General features: G+C 42.2%; 1 protein-coding gene across 2 annotated transcripts in view; it reads left to right on the top strand.

Annotated features, from left to right (window-relative positions):
* MTHFD1L (methylenetetrahydrofolate dehydrogenase (NADP+ dependent) 1 like) overlaps positions 1-14086 on the top strand; it is a 562387-nt gene that overhangs the window by 97260 nt on the left and 451041 nt on the right. For both annotated transcript variants that reach the window (XM_082251220.1, XM_082251219.1), the window contains exons 12-13: positions 6821-6957; positions 8152-8198. In XM_082251220.1, coding sequence (XP_082107346.1) covers positions 6821-6957; positions 8152-8198 — 184 coding nt within the window. The remainder of the gene's footprint in view (positions 1-6820; positions 6958-8151; positions 8199-14086) is intronic.

The following is a 14086-nucleotide window of genomic DNA, read 5'->3' as shown; positions in this document are numbered from 1 at the left end:
TGTCCCCGATGCCCTTTACAATCGGGTACATTCATACATCTCATCTGGTCTTGCCCGGACATTCAGTCATACTGGGCACAAGTCCTCATATTTCTGCACGACCACAAGGGCTCCCCCTTACAGCTGGACGTTCTACCCTGTGTATTAGGTCTTTTACCCGACGATGACATTGACAAATTCTTCATTACCTTCCTTCATGAGACCCTTTTTAGCGCCCGTAAAATCATAGCCAGAATGTGGATGCGAGTTCCTACTCCCACTCTTCAGGACTGGATCGCTGAGGTTAATTCTACCCTTAGGTACAAAAGATTGCTATACAAACATAGAGGGTGCCCAAATAAGTTTTGACAAAATATGGAGTCAGTGGTTGGAGAATACATGGATGTGTAATGCCTAGGCCTTCTGTTGACCTGTACCTTTGGCCTTTCGGGGGCCGGATGCCATGGTGTAACTTTGGCTTGGTTATAGGCCTACACCCCCTGTCTTTTGTGGGCATGTACGAGATGTTCTACTTTGTGCCATGCCACCTTTTTTGTTTTCTTTGGAACGGATGTGTTGCTATGTCTCATTTCCTCTCATAATGCATAGTGCATGTATTCATTTATTTTATGTGTTGCTTATTGTGTACCTGCTTAAGCAAATCATGTTTATGCGTTTTTTGTACCTGGTTTTCTTCTCAAACCACAAATAAACTTGTTTTTTCAATTAAAAAATAATAATTACTACCATACTAACTGGACTAACGTATCAACATTGATATATCATCACTTCTTCAAAATAAATCTTTGTAAAACTTTGCTTGTAATATAACCCCCCCACCCCCCGCCTATGTCCTCCTCTGTGACTTGTCATTAAAGATCAATAATACAACTATCAGTCACACCCCTTATGGCAGGGTATTAGGTGTAATCCTAGACTCTGACCTCTCCTTTCAGCCCAAAATCCAATCCCTGTCAAAAGATTGTAGACTTCCCCTCCGTACTATCTCTAAAATGTGCCCCTTTTTATCAATGAAGCCACCAAGCGACTTATTCCCTTGTCACTCACCTTGACTATTGAAACTCCCTACTCTTGGACCGAACTCTATGCAGGCTAACACCCCCCCTTAAGCCTAGCATAAATGCTGCCTCCAGACTCTTTACTAACCGCTCAGTGTGTGCCATATCCCTCTGCCAATCCCTCCACTGGCTTGAGTTGCCCAGTTAAATTTAAAATCACCTACAAAGCCATTCACAACCGCCCCAAGGTACATCACCAATCTTATCAATTTGTCACCCAAACTGTCCTCTTTGCTCCTCCCAAGACCTCCTACTCTTTAGCTCTCATCTCCTCCTCCAATGCTTGTTTCCAGGACTTTTCCAGAGCCTCTTCCATCCTTTGGGACTCTGTACCCCAGTCTGTCTGGTTATCTCCTACTCTGGCCACTTCTAGACGATCCCTGAAAGTTCATCTCTTTAGTGAAACCTATCCTGCCTCCCCTAACAAATAACATTTTTAATTCTTCCATCAGCTAATCTCTATTTCCTGAGGGATTAGCAGGACCCTCTTATCCCTCTGGTATTTTATTGTAACTGTACTGTCTCTTTATTTTGTAAGGTGAGCGCAAACTGTTGGCGCCATATAAATCCTGTATAATAAAGAAAACCTCCAAGGCAGTATTCTCAAACGCTGCCTGTACCTCAATCCAAACAAAGCAGCAGGAGCCTAGGGAACATAAGTGGCTAAGGAGCTGGTGCAGGAAGCATGGTTTCAGGCAAATGGAGAACTAGGCTCTTCTGCCGGGTACTGGCTATATAGCAGGGATGGACTGCACATAAATGGGTAGGGTGCAGCTCTATTTGGGCATTAAATGGGCATACGTTTGGAGGAACTTTTAAACTAGGTTCTGGGGGGAGGGATAAGAGGAAGCTATAGCTGGCAGCGAGCAAGGGTCAAAGGATGCTACTGTAGTCATGTTGGTAGTGTAACTAGAGTACCTAAGGCCATTGCCCATAGGATGACAGAAATCTTTTGAAGCCTAAGCACAAACAAAGAACATATGTGCTAGTAAAAAAAAAAGTAAAAAGGCAGGTTAACAAATGATTGAAGTTTGGCTAATAAAATGGAAAATGGAAAATCTGGAACAGCTGATACATGAGGATTTTGACTTTGTGGGAGTATCAGAAACCTGGTTAGACAACTCCCATGACTGGCTAATGGGAACAACCACTATACCATCTTCAGTCTTAACAAAAAAATTAAGTTACAAATGCTGTAGCTGCTGACTCTAAAAGGACGCCTACTTGTCCAAGGATCCTGTGCCATCTTACCCAGATTGGTTCTTCGCTAGACTTTGGGTCACCTGCACCTACATGTTTAAGGAAGCTTGCTGTGACTTTGTGGCTTCACAGCCAGCTTCCCACTGAGTATTTAGGGGTCACGCTCGTTGCAGGGGGAACTTCCACTCTGATCACCTAGGTCAGTGATGGAGAACCTTGGCACCCCAGATGTTTTGGAACTATATTTCCCATGATGCTCAACTACATTGCAGAGTGCATGAGCATCATGGGAAATGTAGTTCGAAAACATCTGGGGTTGCTAAGGTTCGCCATCATTGACCTAGGTGGTTAGAGCAGAAGTGGGAGCGGGTACAAGTGGGAGCGGGTACAATTCTGACATTTCTTTCACACCTTGGAACCTGTATTCTTTTGTTGGAAAACTACTTTGACCCTGCCAAGTAATTTTTACCTTAATGCATTCTCTCCATTAAAGTAAAAAAAACTTTCTAAAGCTGTTCATTCTAGCCCACCCCTTAAACTATTACCTCAGCCTGTTCTTGGTCCAGCACTATGCTCATCTGAAACAGCTCTTCTACGCACTTTCTCTTCTCTCACGAGACTCTGGATCGAGTCCTCACAAGTGCCCCCATAGCAATCCGGTTGCTATGGGGGCACTCTGAGAAGAGGAGCCAGGATTGCGGTCAGACACCAAAAGAGGAGGTTCGGAGCCACTCTGTACAAAAAACTATTGCACAGAGCGGATAATGGGAACATGTTTGTTCTTTACTGTAAAGACTTTAATTTTAAGGACTGCTTACTGACTGGACTGGTACCGGCTAATTGCCAGAAAAGCCAACCCAGTACCAATATTCAAAAAGCGGCCAGGATATAAACTCACTGGCCACTTTACTAGGTACACATTGCTAGTACCAGGTTGGACCCCCTTTTGCCTTCAGAGCGGCCTTAATTCTTGGTGGCATAGATTCAACAAGGTTCACAGCGCTTCACTTTTTCACATTTTTCCACATTTTGTTGATTTTAATCCACTTTGGTATAGGGCTGTAACATAACAAAATATGGAAAAAGTGAAGCAATGTGAATACTTTCCGGATGCACTGTAGAGGTTGGAATAAATGGTTTAATCTAGTTTGCTGACTATACAAAACAAAGCGGGGAAATAACTTTTTACAGCAGGTTATATGGGCCACTGTGGTAAATGAGCATTAATAATGAAAAACAAAAGTAATGCACTTGGGCGCTAAAAATATGAATGCAAGTTACTTTGGGGAGAACCTCTGGGGCATTAGAGGATGTAAAAGGATCAGGAAGTCCTAGTAGATGACAGGCTCAGCAACAGCATGCAATGCCAAGCCGTAGCGAGCAAAGCTTGCAGACTATTAGCATGCATTAAAAAGGGTATTTACTCATAAGTTAAAATTATAACTCTGCCGGGTCAGAAAATTCTGGTCACCAGTCCTCAGGAAAGATGCGCTGGATCTTGAACGAGTCAAGAGAAGGGCAAGAAAGCTAATAAGGGGGCTGGAAGACCTCCATTGTGACGAATGGCTACAAACATTAAAGCGGTAGTATCCCGCTTTTTGGCACTTTAACCTACAGGTAAGCCTATAATAACGCTTACCTGCAGGTACAAATAATATCTCCTAAACCGGCACGGTTTAGGAGATATTTACAGTGCATGCAGCTGCTCGCGCGAGCGGCGTATGCGCTCTGAAGGTCCGGGGGGACCTTCAATTAACTTGCCGGGAGCTTGCCGGAAAAATCACTCGCGCGCATGCGCGGGAGTAACGTCATTGCGGCTCCGGCCAATCATCGCGCCGGAGCCGTCTCTTCTGGCCAATCACCGCGCCGGAGCCGCCGAACCCGGAAGAGACGGCGAGGGATCATGGCAGCACCCGCAGCGATGTCCGGGGGTCCGTGTCGGGGCTTCGTTCTAAGGTAAGTTACACATAATGGGCTAGTATGCGATGCATACTAGCTCATTATGCCTTTTTTATCTTGCAGGTTTTTTTTTTTTTTTGTTTTAGGGTTTACAACCGCTTTAAGTCTCCTCTCCAGGGAGAAAGAATTTAAAGGGAGATATGATCGCAATATACAAGAATTTAAATGGTGATTTCTAGCATAGGGAGTAAATTATTCACTCTCAGATATCTTAAGAAGACACGTGGCCACTCAATGGGAAGTGATGTAACCCTAAACTGTGTAATGGGTTCTGTTAGAAAGGTAAGGTCGTGGAGCTTCCTTCCACAGATTGTAAGTTTAAATAAAGACACTGGTCCATCTAGTTCACCAACAATGTGATTGTTTACCAATATCATTGAAAGCAAAAGAAAATCTCAAATTTTGGGTTGTCTCCAGAAGAGTAATAGAGGGGAAATCTTCCAGTGGGGACACTAGTTCTAGTAATTTACTTTGGGGGGATTTCCTCTCACTTCCTCTTCTATATTTGAAACGGGAAAGTAAAGGAAAATCTCTCTAATGGCACACCAATGCCAAAAAATCTGACAAAGGTTATACCCACCCTTTATTCAAAATGTAATGTCTATAGTGCGAATTTCATCTTTTTGATGGTGCAAAGATTAAGTGGCTAAAGAGAAATGTATGGCTGTCTCAATAGTTCCCAATCTTATGTCCAATACAACATCAAATGATACACAGCAGTGTCTGCTGCATGTCCACTGAGCCTCTTTCCTCCCAAGGATCCAAAACCCAAGGCAGCTGTTATTACCATGGTTCCAGCTCTTTAGAACCACAGTTGGTCGTGGATATTTTCTACCCCCATTCTTGTTCTGTGGTGCTCTATGCACATTGGAAGCCCTCTGCCTTGGGTCTTTTTAATCAGCCTCCCCATAGCCCAGTCAGGCCTGACTAACCCATCCAATATAAATTGTCGATATTAGGTTTTGTCAGATGAAGAAAATGCTAACCCCGAGGAAGCGGCTGTGACTGCAAAACTCATAGGAAGACCATACTTGACTCGCTTCTGAATTTTGCCTTAATAATTTTACTTATGGTTGATCAATATAAAGTTGTTCCTTTTGATTTGTATACATTTATAGTATTTTTGTAACAAAATTATGGATTTTTTATTTTATATAATGTCATTTGTCCAAAGTGGTATACAGAGAACATCCTTAAAACACACATTTTCTTATCCTTCATTTTCATACATACACCATTTTTGATGTAAGCTGTTCCTCACATTTAAATGACTGGGGGACATGTGCAGATCTTCCTTTTGAATGAGTGCTGTGTGCAGCTTCACCCTTCTGTCTGGTTTCTTTGGAAGCATAGATTCCTATACATACTAGTTGGTTAAAGGAGTTGTGAAGGCGGAAGGTTTTTTTACCTTAATTTTATGCATTAAGATAAAGTCTTTGTGCAGCAGCTTCCCCATCACCCCCTAATACCTGAGCCTGATCTCTATCCAGCAATGTCCATGAGTCCCTTCGCCATCCGGGACTCACTCCTGATTGGCTGAGACACACAGCACCATTGGCTCCCACAGCTTTCCAAGGCCGCTAATTAGAAGAGAGAAGGGGTGGGGCCGAATGGCAGCTCCATGTCTAAATGAACACAGGGAGCTGCATCTCGGCTTGGGTGCCCTTATAGCAAGCTGCTTGCTGTGGGGGCACTCTACAGGAGGGAGGGGCCTGATAAGAGGAGGATCCAGGCTGCTCTGTGCAAAACACTCACAAGGCAGGTAAGTATAAGGCCCCGTTCACACTGGGGCGATCCGACTTCCCGGGGCGACCTCCGAGGTCGCGGTGCGAGCAGCGCGCCGTGACCTCGGAGTGGCTGGCACGGACTTCATAACATTGAAGTCTATGACGGTCGCTCCGGGCTGCCCCAAAGAAGCTCCGGACCCTTTTTCTAAGTCGGAGCGACTTGTGTAGCTCCTATTAGAACGGGTCCGCAGCTTCTCTATGGAAGGCGACCTGTGAGGCGACCAGGTCGCCTCACAGGTCGCCCCAGTGTGAACGGGGACTTACATGTTTGTTTACAATGAAACTTTACAATCACTTTAGGTGTTAGTCATGTGGCTAGTTCTCATTCACATAATTGAGTGTCTTAGTTTTGGATTTGCATACATTTATTGTCTTGTATATGTAAAGTTGCATTTGCTTTTTACATGCCCAGAATTGTATTGCTGTTCTGATGGTGTGATTTTACTCTTTTGCACAGTCAGGGATGCACAGGAAACACCCAAAAGCACCGGAACAGCAGCTATGGCAGCCCCGCTGTGGATAATTTGATAGATAGCTTTTCAGATTTTGGCTCTGTGGTTGTGTAAACCCCTATCAAAATTCACTTCAACCTTTTAGATTTCTTGCCAGAATAATAGTTGATGATTCTTGTGTATCACGCTGAATGGTTTAAATGTAAGCCATGTGTGCTGTCTGACCAGGTACAGCTTACAGCAGCCTCATTCATTCACGTTGCAGCTATGACCTTTTCTTCATTTTATTTTGTAAGTAGAACCATCCCACTGCGAGTGTCTTAAAGTCATTTTGACAAATTCTTCTTCTTTTTCACAATTTTAGCATAACGCCTACTCCTCTCGGGGAAGGAAAAAGCACAGTTACCATTGGGCTGGTACAAGCTCTCACCGCACAAAAAGATATCAATTCTTTTGCATGCTTGAGGCAACCTTCTCAAGGGCCCACTTTTGGAGTTAAAGGTAAGTTTGGAATAATAGGTGCTGGAATACTAAAAAATAAGTTTCTCAATAAATAAATGGTATTTCTGGGTAATCATGTAGTACACTTAAATGTAAATGCCTCCTCAATTAGGCCCAAATAACAGTCCTTCCTATAGTAGAGCCTCCACCTATGGACCGATCTGTTTCGTTTACTTGGTTGTGTAAGAACTGCCCAGTAGTCTTAGTTGGCAGTTGAATCAGGACCCTACCATTCAGTTTCCCCCTAGCTGACTTGACAGAATTATCCAAAAGCAAATATTTTACCTCAGTTGCTTCCAAGCCTTGCATCCATCCACATGTAGATCCTCTAACCTTGGCTGTATTGGCAACGATCCATACAGGATCTCTTCTAGGAGTCTGCCTCAACCAAAAAAAAATCAGTTTGTTCTCAGATTTCATGTGGTAGACAGCACACCATTGTCTGTAATCCCATGCTTTCTCAAACTAAAGTACTTTTTAAAAATGTTGTGTATCTCCTGGCCTTGAATACTTTGAATCCTACCCAGGGTTTTATTTTTTATCGGAGGTGCACTTTTTTCTGTGTGCTACTAGATTTTTTTTTTTTATCACTATAATATTTTCATGAAAGTCAATTCTTATAATTTATTCTTAGAAAAGCTCAGCAAGGGTGTAAATTATAGCTTGACATTGTTTTGAAGTATACTTGGTTTATTGATGGTGAGTTGATAGAGCAGTAGTTGAGAACAATTTGTAGTGTCTGTCATGGCATTCTCTGTGGTGGATTAAAGGCAAATTGGGTTGATTTTCTGAAACTGGGGATTGCAAAATCAGGTGCAGCTCTGCATAGAAACCAATCGGCTTCCAGTTTTTTTTTTTGGGAAAGCTTATTTTACAAGCTGAAATTAGAATCTGGCTACCATGCACAGCTACTGTACACAAGATATTACACTCTCCAGTTTCGGTAAATCCACCCCAGAGTGTGTTTTGCAGTTGCACTAATTTTCCCCGGAGTTTAGTAAAGGAGGCAACGACTCACTTTGTTTTACATTATTTGCTAAACTCTTGGGAATATGAGTGAAACTGCACAGCCTATTTCTGTTTAGTAAACTCACCCCTATGACTCCTAGTAAAAGTGTATCTTTTTTTGATTTTGATTTGTATTTTTCATTTATTATAGTATTCTACTTTTATAATTTTTGTGTTTATTCATAGGTGGAGCAGCAGGAGGTGGCTATGCTCAAGTTATCCCTATGGAAGAGGTAAATACAAGAACAAGCGAGTTTAGAATGCAAGGGAAATGTTTGGTTCTCATGCTGAATGCTGGTTGCCCGACTACCACACTGGTCTAAAGCCTTGTACACATTATCAGATTATCAGATGAATTTTTGTCTTTTTTTTTTTTATTTTGTTGCATGCTCGTCTCATAAATTCTCGTATGACAGAATTCAACTTCAGAACAGAAGTGATGTCATGTGAATTGTTTTTGCATTCATTCATTTCCGAGCATGTGTAGCCTTGCTCTTATGATTTTTTTTTTTTTTTTTTAACACGAAAATTATACTAATTAAACAGAAATCCGACATTGTGTTCACGTACGATAAACATTTTATATCTTGAACATCCAGTTTTTGTCGTCCAAAAATTTGTAATCGGCTGTCGAAAGCACTGTACAGGCTGGCCCCGGGTTACATACATCCGACTTGCAAACGGAGGGAGACAACAGGAGGTGAGAGGAAATCTCCCCCTAGGAAGGGAAATTCACTCCTGTAAGAGGTACCATGGGAAAAGTGTCTCCACTGAAGCTTTATCGCCAATCCTGGTTTCCACAACAACCCAAAATTTTCAAAATCCAATTATCATAAGGACAGAAAGTGGAGGTGAAATCTTTTGAACAGGGGTAAAGACAGCAAAACAAATGTGACAGGGGTGTTAAGCATTCCGTATGCTATCTAAAAAAAATTTAAAATAATTTTTGTGGCTGGAGCTACACTTAAAAAACATACCTGTTCCGACTTACAAACTAATTCAACTTAAGAACAAACCTACAGTCCCTATCTTGTTTGTAACCCGGGGACCGCATTTACTAACAAACTGAAAATCGGCAGACCGTTTGCCGGACGAAATTTTACTTCACATTTTTTGATCAGGGCCTTTAATTCGGCTTGTGAAATCATTCACCTAGAACAGTGATGTCGAACCTTGGCACCCCAGATGTTTTGGAACTACATTTCCCATGATGCTAAACTACACTGCAGAGTGCATGAGCAACATGGGAAATGTAGTTTAAAAACATCTGGGGTGCCAAGGTTCGCCATCACTGACCTAGAACAAGTATGCAGATAAGTTCTAATTCTTGGGGAACAGCCTAAAATATTGAACTACCCTTTTCAGGAGAGGTCAGTTATACCAGCTTAGTTATTTTTCTCGGTACAAGCTTCCTGACAATTGTTATGCAGTCGTGCGACGTTGTAGCCAAATTTTGTAGTTTTCTTTTCACCGCAAATAGAGCTTTCTAATGGTGGTATTTGATCGCCTCTGTGGTTTTTTATTTTTTGGGCTATAAACAGACTGACAATTTTGAAGAAATTTACTTTCTACTATAAATTTTTAACTTTAGGCCAATATGTATTCTGCTACAGTGCCTTGCGAAAGTATTCGGCCCCCTTGAACTTTGCAACCTTTTTTGCCACATTTCAGGCTTCAAACATGGATATAAAACTGTAATTTTTTGTGAAGAATCAACAACTGGGACACAATCATGAAGTGGAACGAAATGTATTGGATATTTCAAACTTTATAAACTATTCAAACTATAACAAATAAACTGAAAAATTGGGCGTGCAAAATTATTCAGCCCCTTTACTTTCAGTGCAGCAAACTCTCTCCAGAAGTTCAGTGAGGATCTCTGAATGATCCAATGTTGACCTAAATGACTAATGATGATAAATAGAATCCACCTGTGTGTAACCAAGTCTCCGTATAAATGCGCTGTGATATTCTCAGAGGTCCGTTTAAAGCGCAGAGAGCATCATTAACAAGGAACACACCAGGCAGGTCTGAGATACTGTTGTGGAGAAGTTTAAAGCCGGATTTGGATACAAAAAGATTTCCCAAGCTTTAAACATCCCAAGGAGCACTGTGCAAGCGATAATATTGAAATGGAAGGAGTATTAGACCACTGCAAATCTACGAAGACCTGGCTGTCCCTCTAAACTTTCAGCTCGTACAAGGAGAAGACTGATCAGAGATGCAGCCAAGAGGCCCATGATCACTCTGGATGAACTGCAGAGATCTACAGCTGAGGTGGGAGACTCTGTCCATAGGACAACAATCAGTCGTATACTGCACAAATCGGGCCTTTATGGAAGAGTGGCAAGAAGAAAGCCATTTCTTAAAGATATCCATAAAAAGTGTAGTTTAAAGTTTGCCCTAAGCCACCTGGGAGACACACCAAACGTGGAAGAAACTGCTCTGGTCAGATGAAACCAAAATCAAACTTTTTGGCAACAATGCAAAACCTTATGTTTGGCGTAAAAGCAACACAGCTCATCACCCTGAACACACCATCCCCACTGTCAAATATGGTGGTGGCAGCATCATGGTTTGGGCCTGCTTTTCTTCAGCAGGGACAGGGAAGATGGTTAAAATTGATGGGAAGATGGATGGAGCCAAATGCAGGACCATTCTGGAAGAAAACCTGATGGGAGTCTGCAAAAGACACCATGTAAATGCACCGACAAACAATGCGGTTCTTGACCTACTGATTACCAACAATACAGACCTGCTCACGGATATAGAAATACTGGACAACTTGGGAAACAGTGACCATAGGTCAATTAGTTTCAGTATTAATTACAGTAATAGGAAACACAAGGGCAATATAAGGACACTGAATGTCGAAAGAGCCAATTTCCCAAATCTGCGCTCTCTGCTAGAAAATCTCAAATGGGATAGAACCCTGGGAACAAAGAACAGAGGAAAAATGGGAGTGCTTCAAAAGCATACTTAACAAAGGGATTGACCAGTGCATTCCCAAGGGAAATAAATTTAAAAGAGCAAAACAAAACCCTGGGTGGCTTAACTCCAAAATAAAAATGCATATTAATGCTAAAGGAAAGGCCTTCAAAAAATACAAGACTGAGGGGTCATTGGCAGAATTCAAGCATTACAAAGAGTGTAATAAGAAATGTAAAGACGAAATCAGGGCGACTAAAATGGAACACGAGAGACATATAGCGGAAGAGTAAAAAGAACCCCAAGAAATTGAGTATATAAACAGTAAGAAAGCGAGGCCAGAACACATTGGCCCCATAAGACGATAAGGGAGTTTTGGCCACAGAGGACAGGGAAAAGGCGGTAGTGTTAAATAAATTCTTCTCTTCAGTCTTCACAAAAGAATCGGGGGGCTACACTAACCCAGCTTGTAAGGCCAAACTAAACACACCTCAGGAAATACGGCCATGGCTAACAGAAGATAGACTTAGAACTAAACTAGAGAAACTTAACATAAATAAATCACCGGGACCGGATGGCTTGCACTCGAGGGTTCTTAAAGAGCTCAGCCAGGTGATTGCCAGACCATTATTCTTAATCTTTAAGGATAGTTTACAGACGGGTATGGTGCCAGCTGATTGGAAAAAAGCCAACATGGTACCAATATTTAAAAAGGGGCCGAGATATATCCCGGGTAACTATAGGCCGGTCAGCCTATCATCAGTAGTCTGCAAGATTTTGGAGGGGCTGTTAAGGGACCACATACAAGACTTTAGTAATGAAAACTGTGTTATTATTAGTAATCAGCATGGATTCATGAAAAATCGTTCTTGCCAAACCAATCTATTAACCTTCTATGATGAAGTGAGCTGCCACCTAGATAAAGGTAAGCCTGTGGATGTGGTGTACCTGGACTTCGCAAAGGCCTTTGACACCGTTCCCCCACAAACGCTTAATGTTCAAACTAAGGAAGGTAGGTATGGACCATAAGGTGAGTACCTGGATAGAGAACTGGCTCCAGGGGTGGTTGCAAAGGGTGGTGATTAATGGGGAGTACTCAGAGTGGGCGGGTGTGGAAAGCGGGGTCCCCCAGGGTTCTGTCCTGGGGCCAATCCTGTTTAATTTATTCATAAATGATCTAGAGGAGGGGATATCGAGCAAAATCTCAGTATTTGCAGATGATGCTAAACTAAGCATGCCAATATCTTCTGGGCAGGATGTGGAAACCTTACAAGCGGACCTGAACAAAATTTATGGGGTTCGCAACTACATGGCAGATGAGGTTCAATGTTGAAAAATGTAGAAGGGCAACAAAAATAATTAGGGGAATGGAGGACATCAGCTATGAGGAAAGACTACAAGCACTGAACTTATTCTCTCTGGAGAAGAGAATATTGAGGGGGGATATGATATCAATGTACAAATATTGTACTGGAAACCCTAGCATATGGAAAAACCTATTCAGAGAAAGGAAATGCAATAAGATGCGTGGCCACTCACTAAAACTAGAGGAAAGGCGGTTTAACCTTAAAATACGCAGGGGGTTCTTCACTGTAAGAGCAGTAAGGATGTGGAATTCTCTTCTGCAAACAGTCGTATCAGCAGGGAGCATTGATGGTTTCAAAAAACTATTAGATGGGCACCTTTAAAGACCACAACATACAGGGGTATACAATGTGTGGTTAACAGTAGACACACACACACACATCATAGGTTGAACTGGATGGACTGATGTCTTTTTTTCAACCTCACTATGTAACTATAAGACCTGAGACTGGGACGGAGATTTGTCTTCCAACAAGACAATGATCCAAAACCTAAAATCTACAATGGAATGGTTCACAAATAAACATATCCAGGTGTTAGAATGGCCAAGTCAAAGTCCAGACCGGAATCCAATCGAGAATCTGTGAAAAGAACTGAAAACTGCTGTTCACAAACGCTCTCCATCCAACCTCACTGAGCTCGAGCTGTTTTGCAAGGAGGAACGGGCAAAAATGTCAGTCTCTCGATGTGCAAAACTGATAGAGACATATCCCAAGCAACTTACAGCTGCAATCGCAGCAAAAGGTATTAACTTAAGGGGGCTGAATAATTTTGCACGCCCAATTTTTCAGTTTTTTATTTGTTAAAGTTTGAAATATCCAATAAATTTCGTTCCAATTCATGATTGTCCCACTTGTTGATTCTTCAAATAAAATTAGATTTATATCTTTGTTTGAAACCTGAAATGTGGTAAAAGGTCAAAGTTCAAGGGGCCGAATACTTTCGCAAGGCACTGTACATATTTTTTTTAATTCCAATAAGTGAATATTGATATTGGTTTTGTGCAAAAGTTATAGCGTCTACAAACTATGGGATATCTTTATGGAATTTTTTTTTTTTTTTTTCTAGTAATGGCAGCAATCAGCTACTTATAGCAGACTGCGATATTGCAGCTGACAAATCGGACATGGAGTGACTTTTTTTTTTTTTTTTGGGGACCAGTGACATTACAGTGGTCAGTGCTAAAAATATGCACAGTCACTGTACTAATGACACTGGCTGGGAAGGGGTTAACGGTTAACATCGGGGTTGATAAAAGGGTTAAATGTGCCTAAAATATGCTTACGAACTGTGGGAGAGATGCTTGTACTACGGGAAGGCAGAGATCAGTGTTCCTGCTTTGGGGAAACGCAGGATCACTACCTTCCCTACTGACGGTGATCTGCCTTGTCTACATAGACTGCTTCTGTCCCAAACGATTGGCAGGTCCCGCTGATTGGCTCCCACTGTGCCCAATCGCAGCGGGAGCAGGTCGCCAGCACATCCCAGAGCCGGAAGTGCAGGATCACGTTACAGGTATGTGATCCTGTGTAGGAGAGCTGCCTTGCCGCTAGAGAAATTTTGGCTGTGGGGTGTGGGAAAAAAAGCCCTGTGTAAGCTCAGCTCAGTTTGTCCAAACTTGTCAGAGCTGTGGAGTCTTTTCCTGCTCTTGTGTGAAACCAATAATAAGGCACCAATGATGTCACATGAAATGGAGAGGGAGGGAGTCCTATAATCACCCATACCCTGAATGCCAAGTATATACCTTTGCTCCCAGCAGGAAAACAGAGCTTTAGTGAAGTAAAGGAAAGGTAATGCATGTGCTGCATGGGGGAATGTTAAAACTTTT

This window comes from Pelophylax lessonae (assembly GCF_965119305.1).
Source record: "Pelophylax lessonae genome assembly, chromosome: 3".
NCBI classification, from domain to species: domain Eukaryota; kingdom Metazoa; phylum Chordata; class Amphibia; order Anura; family Ranidae; genus Pelophylax; species Pelophylax lessonae.
Note: the sequence above shows the minus strand (reverse complement) of the source record. Positions and strands in the feature narration are given on the sequence as shown.